At 43.0% G+C, this 14,742-nt stretch overlaps 1 protein-coding gene across 1 annotated transcript in view; it reads left to right on the plus strand.

The window, feature by feature from the left end:
* LOC110528363 (phosphatidylinositol 4-phosphate 3-kinase C2 domain-containing subunit beta) overlaps positions 1-14,742 on the plus strand; it is an 88,663-nt gene that overhangs the window by 67,097 nt on the left and 6,824 nt on the right. The window contains exons 19-28 of the mRNA XM_036983959.1: positions 2-290; positions 387-479; positions 653-782; positions 7,142-7,278; positions 7,422-7,591; positions 7,815-7,971; positions 8,079-8,188; positions 8,510-8,711; positions 9,095-9,219; positions 12,773-12,890. Coding sequence (XP_036839854.1) covers positions 2-290; positions 387-479; positions 653-782; positions 7,142-7,278; positions 7,422-7,591; positions 7,815-7,971; positions 8,079-8,188; positions 8,510-8,711; positions 9,095-9,219; positions 12,773-12,890 — 1,531 coding nt within the window. The remainder of the gene's footprint in view (position 1; positions 291-386; positions 480-652; positions 783-7,141; positions 7,279-7,421; positions 7,592-7,814; positions 7,972-8,078; positions 8,189-8,509; positions 8,712-9,094; positions 9,220-12,772; positions 12,891-14,742) is intronic.

Consider the following 14,742-nt stretch of genomic DNA (forward strand, 5'->3'; position numbering starts at 1 on the left):
GGTTGTTGAAGGACACTCTGCAGGACAGTCAGTTCAGTGGGAGGTACCAGCACCTGTTAGCAGGCCTGCTGTGCTGTGTGGGTCGGGGTCTCAGGGAGGAGTTTGACAGGCAGTGCTGGCTGGTCACCATCCTGGCTAAAGTAGCCCAACGTGTCCGGGACACCTCTCCCTCCAGCAGACAGGCCATCCTTCGAGAGGGACTGGAGGAGGTCAGGCAGTTCTTCTCAGTCAGTAGCAGCTGCCGTCTCCCCCTTAACCCTGGCATGCTGGTCAAAGCCATCAACATACAGGTACTTGATTGTGTTAGTGTACGTGCGTGTGTGTGTGTGTGTGTTTTACTCCCGTCTGTATGTGAGCTCGTGTCTGTGTGTGTTCTCTGTCTCCAGTTGTGTTCCTACTTCAACTCCAACGCCGTGCCCCTCAAACTGTCCTTCCAGAACCTGGATCCTCTGGGAGACAACATCAATGTCATCTTCAAGGTAAACATTTCAAACACCACAGAATCAGAGAGCCACTTAAGACTAATGAGATGCAGCCACTGTTGTGCACCTTTAACTCTACTGAATCAACAAACCACTTAAATGTGCCTTTCTGAACCCTTGTTGACCTTCGACCTCTGTGACCGCTGTATCTTCTGACCTCTGCTCTCAAGTCAGGTGACGACCTGCGCCAGGACATGCTGACCCTGCAGATCATCCGCATCATGAACAAAATCTGGATCCAGGAGGGGCTGGACATGAGGATGGTCATCTTCAGATGTTTTTCTACCGGACGAGGCAGAGGTAAGGAGGGAGGGGGAGAGAGCGAGGTTCCTGTTTTGATTGATTTAATAAAGTCAGTTAGGTCTGCTCTATACCAAATTAGCATACCCCCTGAGTCTCTTCCCTGTTTTACTTCTGGTAGTTGGGTGGATGGGACTACCAGCTCTCTGTAACTTAGAAGGCAACCAGTGGGTTCATCTCCTCTTTACCATGTTTCTTGTAGGTTGACAATGTCTATAGGATGACAATGTGTGTATTACTGATTTCTTTGGGGAAAGCTTTTTCAGGCACTCCATTGAGTGCTGTGGCCTGCCTTTCATGCTGTGCTCTCATGTCATTTTTGCCTGTGTGTATTATTATCAAATTTTATTTGTCACATGTGTCGAATACAACAAGTGTAGACTTCACCGTGAAATGTTTACTTACAAGCCCTTAACCAACAGTGCAGTTCAAGAAGAAAATATTTACAATTTAGACTAAAATTAAAAAGTAGCACAATAAGAATAACGAGGCTAAATACAGGGGGCACCGGTACCAAGTCAGTGTGTGGGGTACAGGCTAGTTGAGGTAATCTGTATGTAGGTGAGGGCGAATTGACTATGCATAGGTAACAAACAAATAGCGAGTGTGCAAAAGGGAGGGTGGATGGGACTACCAGCTCTCTGTAACTTAGAAGGCAACCAGTGGGTTCATCTCCTCTTTACCATGTTTCTTGTAGGTTGACAATGTCTATAGGATGACAATGTGTGTATTACTGATTTCTTTGGGGAAAGCTTTTTCAGGCACTCCATTGAGTGCTGTGGCCTGCCTTTCATGCTGTGCTCTCATGTCATTTTTGCCTGTGTGTATTATTATCAAATTTTATTTGTCACATGTGTCGAATACAACAAGTGTAGACTTCACCGTGAAATGTTTACTTACAAGCCCTTAACCAACAGTGCAGTTCAAGAAGAAAATATTTACAATTTAGACTAAAATTAAAAAGTAGCACAATAAGAATAACGAGGCTAAATACAGGGGGCACCGGTACCAAGTCAGTGTGTGGGGTACAGGCTAGTTGAGGTAATCTGTATGTAGGTGAGGGCGAATTGACTATGCATAGGTAACAAACAAATAGCGAGTGTGCAAAAGGGAGGGGAGGGTCAATGTAAATTTTCCAGTGGCAATTGTATTAATTGTTCAGCAGTCTTATGGTGGTAGAAGTTGGTGAGGAGCCTTTTGGTCCTAGGCGCTCCGGTACAGCTTGCCGTGCGGTAGCAGAGAAAACAGTCGATAACTTGGGTGACTGGAGTCTCTGATCATTTTATGGGCTTTCCTCTGACACCGCCTATTATATACAGTTGAAGTCGGAAGTTTACATACACCTTAGCCAAATACATTTATACATTTATATTAACAAATTTATTCACAATTCCTGAAATTTTAATCCTAGTAAAAATTCCCTGTCTTAGGTCAGTTAGGATCACCACTTTTATTTTAAGAATGTGAAATGTCAGAATAATTGTAGAGAAAATGATTTATTTCAGCTTTAATTTCTTTCATCACATCCCCAGTGGATCAGAAGTTTACATACACTCAAATAGTATTTGGTAGAATTGACTTTACATTGTTTAATTTGGGTCAAACGTTTCGGGTAGCCTTCCACAAGCTTCCCACAATAAGTTGGGTGAATTTTGGCCCATTCCTCCTGACAGAGCTGGTGTAACTGAGTCAGGTTTATAGGCCTCCTTGCTCGCACACACTTTTTCAGTTCTGCCCACACATTTTCTATAGGATTGAGGTCAGGGCTTTGTGATTGCCACTCCAATACCTTGACTTTGTTGTCCTTAAGCCACTTTGCCACAACTTTGGAAGTATGCTTGGAGTCATTGTCCATGTGGAAGACCCATTTGCGACTAAGCTTTTACTTCCTGACTGATGTCTTGAGATGTTGCTTCAATATATCCACATAATTCTCATGAAGCCATCTATTTTGTGAAGTGCAACAGTCCCTCCTGCAGCAAAGCACCCCCACAACATGATGCTGCCACCCCTGTGCTTCACGGTTGGGATGGTGTTCTTCGACTTGCAAGCCTCCCCCTTTTCCTCCTAACATAACGATGGTCATTATGGCCAAACAGTTCTGTTTTTGTTTCATCAAACCAGAGGAAATTTCTCCAAAAAGTACAATCTTTGTCTCCATGTGCAGTAGTCTGGCTTTTTTATGGTGTTTTGGAGTAGTGGCTTCTTCCTTGCTGAGGGGCCTTTCAGGTTATGTCGATATAGGACTCATTTTACTGTGGATATAGATACTTTTGTATCTGTTTCCTCCAGCATCTTCACAAGGTCCTTTGCTGTTGTTCTGGGATTGATTTCCACTTTTCGCACCAAGGTACGTCCATCTCTAGGAGACAGAACGCGTCTCCTTCCTGAGGGGTATGACGGCTGCGTGGTCCCATGGTGTTTATATTTGCGTACTATTGTTTGTACAGATGAACGTGGTACCGTCAGGCATTTGGAAATTGCTCCCAAGGATGTACCAGACTTGTGGAGGTCAACAATTTTTTTCTGAGGTCTTGGCTGATTTCTTTTGATTTTCCCATTATGTCAAGAAAAGAGGCACTGAGTTTGAAGGTAGGCCTTGAAATACATCCACAGGTACACCTCCAATTGACTCAAATGATGTCAATTAGCCTCAGCAGAAGCTTCTAAAGCCATGACATAATTTTCTGGAATTTTCCAAGCTGTTTAAATGCACAGTCAACTTAGTCTATGTAAACTTCTGACCCACTGGAATTGTGATATAGGGAATTATAAGTGAAATAATCTTTCTGTAAACAATTGTTGAAAAAATGACTTGTGTCATGCACAAAGTAGATGTCCTAACTGACATGCCAAAACTATAGTTTGTTAACAAGACATTTGTGGAGTGGTTGAAAAACACGTTTTAATGACTCCAACCTAAGTGTATGTAAACTTCCGACTTCAACTGTAGGTCCTGGATGACAGGAAGCTTGGCCCCAGTAGCGCCTTACTGCCAGATGCCAAGCAGTTGCCATTGTTGGGGTTCGTTTCCTTGTTCCTTGTCAATCATTGGTGAAATTAGCATTATGACAATATCTTTAATTAAATTATTCAAAAACCTTTATTAATGCATTTGCAGACAAGTTGAAAACAGGAACATAACGCATGTTTCCGAGTAAGTTCTGCATCAAAGAAAGATCCCATGATATTTTATCAAACCTGGAATCCAGCACTCGTGATGTCACTGCCTACGTCATTATCTTTTACTCATGAGACCAAAACCATACCTACAAAGCTATATAAACACGGCTTTTAGTGTGTTATCTAAAAGCTTAGCAGTAAATGTCCAAGTTGATTTATAGTGGAATGTCTGAGTAGTCTTGTCTCCTACACTCCCCTGCAGAGTTCTGTCTCAGTCACACATTTCTCAGAGGGGTCTCTTTATAAGAGAGAGAGAACTGGAAAACAACTGGAACAATATTAAAACCTCATAATGTATATATATATATATTGTTAATCTGTAGTCTAGGTCTTATAACCCCTCCCCTTCTATTAATACAACATAAGCATAATCATTTATTCTAATACATCAATAATTTGGTACAGCCCCAATCATGACCCCTAGGTCCACTTCTAACACCATACCAGGCAGTGATGCAACCGGTCAGGATGCTCTTAATGGTGCAGCTGTAGAACCTTTTGAGGATCTGAGGACCCATGCCAAATCTTTTCAGTCTCCTAAGGGGGAAAAGGTTTTGTCGTGCCCTCTTCACGACTGTCTTGGTATGTTTTGACCATGATAGTTTGTTGGTGATGTGGACACCAAGGAACTTGAAACTCTCGACCTGCTCCACTACAGCCCCGTCAACGTTAATGGGGGCCTGTTTGGCCCACCTTTGTCTTGCTCACATTGAGGGAGACGTTGTTGTCCTGCCACCACACTGCCAGGTCTCTGACCTCCTCCCTATAGGCCATCTCATCGTTGTCGGTGATCAGGCCTACCACTGTTGTGTCGTCAGCAAACTTAATGATGGTGCTGGAGTCGTGTTTGGCCACACAGTCGTGGGTGAAAAGGGATTACAAGAGGGGACTAAGTACACACCCCTGAGGGGCCCCAGTGTTAAGGATCAGCGTGGCAGACGTGTTGTTGCCTACTCTTACCACCTGGGGGCGGCCCATCAGGAAGTCCAGGATCCAGTTGCAGAGGGAGGTGTTTAGTCTCAGAGTCCTTAGCTTAGTGATGAGCTTTGTGGTCAATATGGTGTTGAACACTGAGTTGTAGTCAATGAACAGCATTCTCACATAGGTGTTCCTTTTGTCCAGGTGAGAAAGGGCAGTGTGGAGTGCGATTTGAGATTATGTGGCTGGTTGACCAGAGTTGGTGCTCAGATTTATTTTAGTATAATTTATTTATAATTTATTTTTCTTCTTGGCTTTAAAAGTATTTTCAGACTAAATATTATTTTCAGGTTTCTGTTTTTCTTCTTTTGCTGGTCATTAGTTTGCCAGAGCATTTGCTGTATAGTCCTTGGGATAAGAATCTTTGGTTGTAATTTTGTCCAAAATCAGATTGTAGGTTTGGAGTTTTGATTTGGAGTGAAGGTTATGTTGTGGAGGGTAGTATCCTGTTTATGTCCTTGTGGAAAAAATCCAAGTTTATCCAACTCTCTAAATCTATATTTTTGTTAAAAAAAACATGCAGAAAAATTCAGGAGCTCATCTGCTCATGACCGATCTCTCTCTCTCTCTCTCTCTCTCTCTCTCTCTCTCTCTCTCTCTCTCAATTCAAAGGGCTTTATTGGCATGGGAAACATATGTTTACATTTCCAAAGCAAATGAAATAGACAATAAACAAAGGGAAACATTACAAAGGTTCAAAGGTTTTTTGACATTTCAAATGTTGTGTTATTGTCTATGTACAGTGTTGTAATGTGCAAGTAGTTGAAGTATGAAAGGGAAAATAAATCAACAGATAAATATAGGTTGTATTTACCATGTTGTTTGTGCTCCTCTGGTTGCCCTGTTTTCATGGCAACGGGCCACAAATCTAGCTGATGTGACTGCACACTGCGGTAGTTTATCAATGTTTGATTTGTTTTCAAATTCTTTGTGGGTATGTATGGTCTGTGGGGAAATACACTATATATAAAAAGGTATGTGGACACACCTTCAAATTAGTGGACTCGGCTATTTCAGGTACACCCGTTGCTGACACGTGTATAAAATTGAGCACACAGCCATGCAATCTCAATAGACAAACATTGGCAGTAGAATGGCCTTACTGAAGAACTCAGTGACTTTCAACGTGGCACCGTCATAGGATGTCAACTTTCCAACAAGTCAGTTTGTCAAATTTCTACCTGGCTATAGCTGCTCCGTTCAACTGTAAGTGCTGTTATTGGGAAGTGGAAACGCCTACGAGCAACAATGGCTCAGCCATGAAGTGGTAGGCCACACAAGCTCACAGAATGGGAGCCCCGAGTGCTGAAGCGCGTAGCGTTTAAAAATCGTCTGTCCTCGTTTGCAACACTCAGTACCAAGTTCCAAACTGCCTCTGGAGCAACGTCAGCACAATAACTGTTCGTTGGGAGCTTCATAAAATGTGTTTTCATGGCCAAACAGCCGCACACAAGCCTAAGATCACCTTGCGCAATGCCAAGCGTTGGCTGGAGTGGTGTAAAGCTCGCCCCCATTCGACTCTGTAGCAGTGGAAACACGTCCTCTGGAGTGATGAATGACCATTTGGCAGTCAGACGGACGAATCTGGGTTTGGCGGATGCCAGGAGAACGTTATCTGCACCAATGCATGGGGCCAACGGTAAAGTTTGGTGGAGGAGGAATAACACTTTGTTCCAGTTAAGGGAAATCCTAACGTTATAGCATACAATGACATTTTAGACGATTCTGTGCTTCCAACTTTGTGTCAACTTTGTGTCAAAAGTTTGGGGAAGGCCCTTTCTTGCTTCAGCATGACAATGCCCCTTTTGCACAAAGCGAGGTCCCATGGAGAAATGGTTTGTCGGTGTGCAAGAACTTGATTGGCCTGCACTGAGCTCTGACCTCAACCCCATCGATCACTTTTGGGATGAATTGGATCAACGACTGAGAGCCAGGATTACTCGGCCAACATCAGTCCCCGACATCACTAGTGGCTGAATGGAAGTAAGTCCCCGCAGCAATGTTCCAACATCTAGTGGAAAGCCTTCCCAGAAGAGTGGAGGCTGTTATAGCAGCAAAGGGGGGACCAACTCCATATCAATGCCCATGATTTTGGAATGAGACGTTCGACGAGCAGGTGTCCACATACACCACACCACATAACCAAAAAGTATGTGTCTCTCTCTCCTCTCTTTCTCGTCTCTCTCACTCACTCTCAGGTATGGTGGAGATGATTCCCCAGGCTGAGACTCTGAGGAAGATCCAGGGGGAACACGGAGTGACTGGTTCCTTTAAGGACCGCCCCCTGGCTGACTGGCTACAGAAACACAACCCCACAGAGGACGAGTATGAGAAGGTACAGTCAGACACATGTGCATGCAAACTATCATTCACTCAAGCACACACACCCACTCGCCCACTCTCTCAACCTCACACCAACACTCTCTCGTTGTACACACGTTGACCTGTAACCTCTGACCCTGTGCTGTGTCCTGCTAGGCTGTGGAGAACTTTATCTACTCTTGCGCAGGCTGCTGCGTGGCCACCTACATCCTGGGTATCTGTGACCGTCACAACGACAATATCATGCTAAAGACCAGCGGTCACATGTTCCACATCGACTTTGGCAAGTTTTTAGGACACGCCCAGATGTTTGGCAACATCAAACGGTGAGCCCGGGAGGACGCTGTGAAATGTATACCCAACTTCAATTTCAAATCTCAATGTAATCCCTATTGCAAGGACAGAGGAACGCAACTTTTACCACTGTCTTTGTTTTTGGTTTAGTCTTTTTCTGATTGGCAGGCAGACCGATGGTTCTGTTCCTGTTGGTAGAGACCAATGGCCCTGTGTTCTGATTGGTATTTATCTGTGTGTATATGTGATTGGCAGGGACCGTGCTCCGTTTGTGTTCACCTCTGACATGGCCTATGTAATCAACGGAGGAGACAAACCTTCCAGTCGTTTCCATGACTTTGTGGACCTGTGCTGTGAGGCCTACAACCTCATCCGCAAACACACACATCTCTTCCTCAACCTACTGGGACTGGTACGTATACATACACACGTGTGTGTGTGTGTGTGTGTGTGTGTGAGTGTGTGTGTGTGTGTGTACGAACGCACACACACTGATGTCTTCCTTTGTGTCCTGTATAGATGTTGTCGTGTGGCATTCCTGAGCTGTCAGACCTGGATGATCTGAAGTATGTCTACGACGCCTTGAGACCTCACGAGTCTGAGGCTGACGCTACAATGTACTTCACCAGGTACACGCACACAGTATATTCTATATATTTTTTATTTAACTAGGCAAGTCAGTTAAGAACAAATTCTTATTTATAATGACGGCCTAGGAACAGTGGGTTAACTGCCCTGTTCAGCTGCAAAACGACAGATTTTTACCTTGTCAGCTCTGGGATTCGATCTAGCAACCTTTTTGTTACTGGCCCAACGCTCTAACCACTAGGCTACCCGCTGCCCCTATATAGACTTACAGTATAAACCATACAGGCATAGACTGTCTGGTCTCTTGTCTGACTCCTCTCGCTTTCTCTCTCTTTGTCCCTCCTCTCGCTGTCCCTCTCTAGGTTGATAGAGTCCAGTCTGGGCAGTGTTGCAACTAAGTTGAACTTCTTCATCCATAACTTGGCCCAGATGAAGTTTGCCTCATCCGAGGAGCATCCTGTCCTCTCCTTTGCCCCTCGGGTTTACACCCTCAAGACTGATGGACTCATCCGCAACCTCTTTGTCTGCCGACACATACGAACGTACAGCTCCAGCAAAGGATACGTACGTCTACATATACACCTACAGGCCTCGTAAATTAAACCTATGTGTAAATCTACAGTTGCATGTTCATATAGGCCCAGCAAGGGATATGTCCACTATACTACATACGCACATACAGCCCCAGCAAATGATTCACAAATACGTAAGGCCACAGTCACACAATATACTACGTATACACACACAGCCCCAGAAAATGAATGCAATGTAAGTCTACAGTTAGCTACACACACATGCACCTACACTTTAGTATAAGCCCAGCAACAAATACAAAAGACAAACTGTCTCTCCCTAACCCTAACCCACAGCCTTCGTAAAGGATGTATCACGTAAGGCTGGAGTCATGTAAGATCAACTGTATAGTGTGTGTGTGTCTTTCCCCACAGGCATTTGTGGTGAAGGTGGAGCGAGAGGGCCAGCAGGGGTCAGTGTTGGTCCAGAGGAGCTTTGAGGAGTTCTATGAACTACACAGTAAACTACGCCTCGTCTTCCCCTCATCCAAACTACCCAGGTAATACACACACACACACACACACACACACACACACACACTGATCATTTACAGAACATCACCCTTCTCTTGAAACAACAACAGTAACTACAACTAGTAATAGAGGAATAGTAATATTAGTGATAATCATTGGAGACTAAATAACTGTAGGAAAATGTGTCTGGACCTTGTAAACTGCAGTGAATAAACCCATAACTGATCCAAATGGTTTTTCCAATCAGGCAGGCTAGTTGGAGTTATTTCTAAATTAACATACATTCTATGGTAGAAAATGGCAAGATGATGTTTTAATACTGTTTATGCATCAAATAAGATTTCTCAGTACTGTCTCATCTGTGTCTGTGGGACTGAGTTGGGCCTCTGGGGGCTTGGCGCTAGCAATTGATTTATGATGGCTTGGTGATAGAGCCTCCAGTCCATTGAATGATTAGTGTCTGTGTAATGCTAACCTGTGTGCCAGGGCCAGGTGAACCGTCCCTCCAGTTTCTCTCTCACATGCAGATGAACACTGGACTTGTTGCATTAGTATCTGTGTGTTAAGGAGTGTGAAACTGAGAAAATAATCCAGTATAAACAAGCAGTAAATGACCTAGAGACAGAAACCTGGCGCAATGTAAATCTTGCTGTCTGTTGCTTGTTAGCACAATGTACCTTTGTATAATTCTACACATCTGTTGTTTGTCATGAACATTCAGGAGGATGTACTTTGCTATAAAGAGCTGTAACCCAAATCTGCTCGTTGGGCTCTCAACAATTATCGATGGCGTTGACCAGCTCAATTATTGTAATTCTTAATCGATAATAAAGGTGGATTGTTTGAAGAAATAACAAAGTCTCTCTCACTTGGTTAGAATTTCCACCACAATAAAAACAGGCTTTTGAGCAGTTATTCAAATGACAGGCTATTCACTGCAGTTTACAGCCTAGACTAGAGTTTTGTTACTCACTTGAAAACAATAATAACATTCTTCATTACATTGTGTTGTAGTTTAGGTAGAATACATTTCTTGTCCCTAAAAAACTGAAACAATGGAGTGTGTTTTCTAACTGTTAGCTGGGGACTGGGAAGGAGCGCTCAGCACAGCCTCAGGAGCACACATAGTGTAGGCAGCTACCTAGGATTTCTTTATCTGAGAAACCTTTTTTACTTTCACTGTGTAAGTTGACTGGATATATTCACTTGTAGTGTGAAGCCTAACATTCAGCTAATGAATTATTAGCTAATATGCATCCACGTCTAAGTTAGTCTACACCCTGTCTGTCTTCACTGTTCTGTTGCGCAATTATGCACCAGCTATTCCTTTTAATTATTGTAGAGTCCTAGGAAAGCCAGGCTACAAAAGCTTGTTGGACACATTTCAACGTATTTTCTTAAGCCTACTAATAGTCTATTGGAGGGGAGATGCACGCTTGTTCTTGCTGGCTGAATAAAAAATAGGCTACAGCATTCACGGGCAGGGAGTTGGAGAGGAGAAGCCAATATTTTACTACAGTAGGCCTGTCTTAACACCAGGCTACATCCTGACAAAATACACCGTATGAGTCACCTGCTAATGTACCTTTCTAGACCTTCTAAACTGTCAAGAATAGACCCAAATAGTTGCATACTCAGGCCTAGGCTGTTGGCCTATGCAGTTATTTCGGCATGAGCAGTTATTCGAATTAGCCTACATCACATCAGTTTACAGCCTATGGGCGATAGTGGTGTATTCATTTGATAACAATAATACGTTCCTCATTGCACTGTGTTGTTGTAGCCCAGGTATAATAATTGTCTTGTCTAAAAACGTAGGCCACAGAGCACAGCCTGGAGGAACCCACTACAGATCTGCCATTTCCTAATCTGTCAAATGATTTGTCTTGCACTTTGACAGGTAAATATTTAGCCTATAGCCCTAATATTTAGCTAATTATTAGCCTAATATCGAGCTAATATTTAGCTTCTTAGTTTGGCTACACATCACTAGACTCTATTACAGCTGTTTCCTTGTGCAACAGGCTAAGCAAGCCTCTCCACAACAGGCCATTTCTCTTCTCGTAAAATCTCAGGAAAAGCTACAAAAGATAGTAGGACATTTATTTTCATTTTTATACTAGGCCTAATAGTTTATTCAGGGAAAGAACCTAATTTCTGAATGTAGAACACGCCTACAGCATAGAAAATGCATGTCGGGGAAAGTTGAGGATAGAGTGATTATGTGATCACTTTTGGCCGGTTATGATTACATTGTTGCACTGATACATTGCAAATAATTGCACAGGACATACAGAGATGAGCACAGTGAAAAGGAAGAACCAAAGGAATTGACAACTATTAGAAAAATGGAAATCACTTCAAACCACTTGAGCAACAAGGCCTGCTGTAAAAGATGCACAGGCTAAACAGTTTGTTGAATTGCTACATTTCAATACAAGTTAGTATATTATTTTTCATTAGACCTCCATGTACATTGAAGTATTGTTTGCAGTTTTCACTATGACAATGAACACACCCTGAAAGCACTGAATTGTCTGAACCCGTATGTATCTGTGTTAGAGACCCCATGTATGGTCTTGTTACCACCTTATTATAAGCAGTGGAATGTGTTGATCAGTTGATTGACAGGTGCAGGACTGTGGAATGATCAACTATAAAATGTCCTCTTGTGTGGATGCTCACCAGTGTTTTATAGTTATGTAGCCTATAGTTTCTCATTACAATTATGATTATAGTTATTGGCTTGGTGTATGGCCCGGGCCTTAACTCTGACAACAAACATTATTATCACAACAGAACTAGCCTACCAGTAGGACTAGTGAACGATAGCGAACTTAAATTAAATCAAATTACACTTTAGTTTTATACTCTCTGGGCTCGGCAGGCAAAGGTCGAGTCATGGGTCTTCCTGAAACATGACCCACCAAACCGCGCTTGCTTAACCTGGAAACAGGAAACACTGTTCACCTGACAAACAAGGTCAGGCGCCTGGCCCGCCACAAGGAGTCGCTAGAGCACGATGAGCCAAGTAAAGCGCCTCCAGCCAAGCCCTCCCCTAACCTGGACGATGCCGGGCCAGTTGCACTCCGCCCTATGGGATTCCTGATCACGGCCGGTTGTGATACAGCCCGAGATGGAACCAGGATCTGTAGTGCCTTAGACCGCTGCGCCACCTGGGAGCCCCTCTTGTATTTTTTTTTTACATTTACTGATAGCCAGGGCACACTCCAACACTCAGAAATCATTTACAAATGAAGCATGTGTGTTTAATAAATCCGCTTCCTCAGAGGAAGTAGGGATGACCAGGGATGTTTTCTTGATAAGTGTGTAACTTTGACCATTTTCCTGTCCTGGTAAGCATTTTTTTTTAAAAGCATTCAAAAACGAGTACTTTTGGGTGTTAGGGAAAATTTATGGAGTAAAAAGTACATTATTATTTTCTTTAGCAATGCAGTGAAGTAAAAGTTTGAAAAATATAAATAGTTGAGTAAAGAACAGAGACCCCAAAAAATGACTTAAGTAATACTTTAAAGTGTTTTCCTTACTTTACACCACTGCCTTTGATGCCCCTCCCAGTTTCCCCAGCCGGTTTTTGATTGGGCGGTCTCGAGGAGAGGCGATGGCTGATAGGAGGAAAGACGAGCTCAACGGATACGTCTGGCATCTGGTGCACGCTGCGCCCGAGGTCGCCCAGGTAACCAGTCACCTCCGACCTTTGGTTCAGGCACTCAGTGACCCCTGTTGTGTATCTGCCATTCTATTTAAAGGTTTATTTAAAGCACTGTGCTATCACTATATTCACTAGACCAGTGGTTCTCAAACCTCTTGGTTCAGGTGTTGACTCTGTTCAATCAAGTGTGCTAACTCTGGAATAGATCAAATCCATGGAATGACTGAGTGTCCCAGAGTACAGGTTTGAAAACCACTAGACTGACCATGAATCTCATCCTAATTCTATATTAACAGTTAATTTTTAATGCAAATTACTATAGTTGTAATCTGAAGTTTACATACACTCTGGTTGGAGTCATTAAAACTTGTTTTTCAACCACTCTACAAACTTCTTGTTAACTATAGTTTTGGCAAGTCAGTTAGGACATCTACTTTGTGCATGACGCAAGTAATTTTTCCAACAATTGTTTACAGACAGATTATTTCACTTATAACTGTATCACACTGTGTCACAATTTCAGTGGGTCAGAAGTTTACATACGCTAAGTTGACTGGGCCTTTAAACAGCTTGTAAAATTCCAGAAAATGATGTCATGGCTTTAGAAGCTTCTGATAGGCTAATTGACATAATTTGAGTCAATTGGAGGTGTACCTGTGGATGTATTTCAAGGCCTACCTTCAAACTCAGTGCCTCTTTGCTTGACATCATGGGAAAATCAAAGGAAACCATCCAAGACCTCGGGAAATAAAATGGTAGACCTCCACAAGTCTGGTTCATCCTTGGGAGCAATTTCCAAACGCCTGAAGGTACCACGTTCATCTGTACAAACAATATTGTGCAAGTATAAACACAATGGGACCACGCAGCCGTCATACCGCTCAGGAAGGAGACGCGTTCTGTCTCCTAGAGATGAATGTACCTTGGTGTGAGAAGTACAAATCAATCCCAGAACAACAGCAAAGGACATTGTGAGGATGCTGGAGGAAACAGGTACAAAAGTATCTATATCCACAGTAAAACGAGTCCAATATCAACATAACCTGAAAGGCCGCTCAACAAGGAAGAAGCCACTGCTCCAAAACCTCCATTAAAAAGCCAGACTACGGTTTGCAACTGCAAATGGGGACAAAGATCATACATTTTGGAGAAATGTCCTCTGGTCTGATGAAACAAAAATAGAACTGTTTGACCATAATGACCATCATTATGTTTGGGGGACACGGAGGCTTGCAAGCCGAAGAACACCATCCCAACCTTAAAGCACGGGGGTGGTAGCATCCTGTTGTAGGGGTGCTTGCTGCAGGAGGGACTGGTGCACTTCACAAATAGATGGCATCATGAGGCAGAAAAAATATGTGGATATATTGAAGCAACATCTCGAGACATCAGTTGAAGTTGAAGCTTGGTCGCAAATGGGTCTTCCAAATGGACAATGACCCCAAGCATGCTTCCAAAGTTGTGGCAAAATGGCTTAAGGACAACAAAGTCAAGGTATTGGAGTGGCCATTACAAAGCCCTGACCTCAATCCTATAGAAAATGTGTGGGCAGAACTGAAAAAGTGTGTGCGAGCAAGGAGACCTACAAACCTGACTCAATTACCCCAGCTCTGTCATGAGGAATGGGCCAAAATTCACCCAACTTGTTGTGGAAGGCCACCCGACACGTTTGACCCAAGTTAAACAATTTAAAGGCAATGCTACCAAATACTAACTGAGTGTACGTAAACTTCTGACCCACTGGGAATGTGATGAAATAAATAAAAGCTGAAATAAATAATTATCTTTACTATTATTCTGACATTTCACATTCTTTAAATAAAGTGGTGATCCTAACTGGCCTAAAACAGGGAACTTTTCCTAGGATTAAATGTCA

Source organism: Oncorhynchus mykiss, chromosome 7 (genome assembly GCF_013265735.2).
Source record: "Oncorhynchus mykiss isolate Arlee chromosome 7, USDA_OmykA_1.1, whole genome shotgun sequence".
NCBI lineage: Eukaryota > Metazoa > Chordata > Actinopteri > Salmoniformes > Salmonidae > Oncorhynchus > Oncorhynchus mykiss.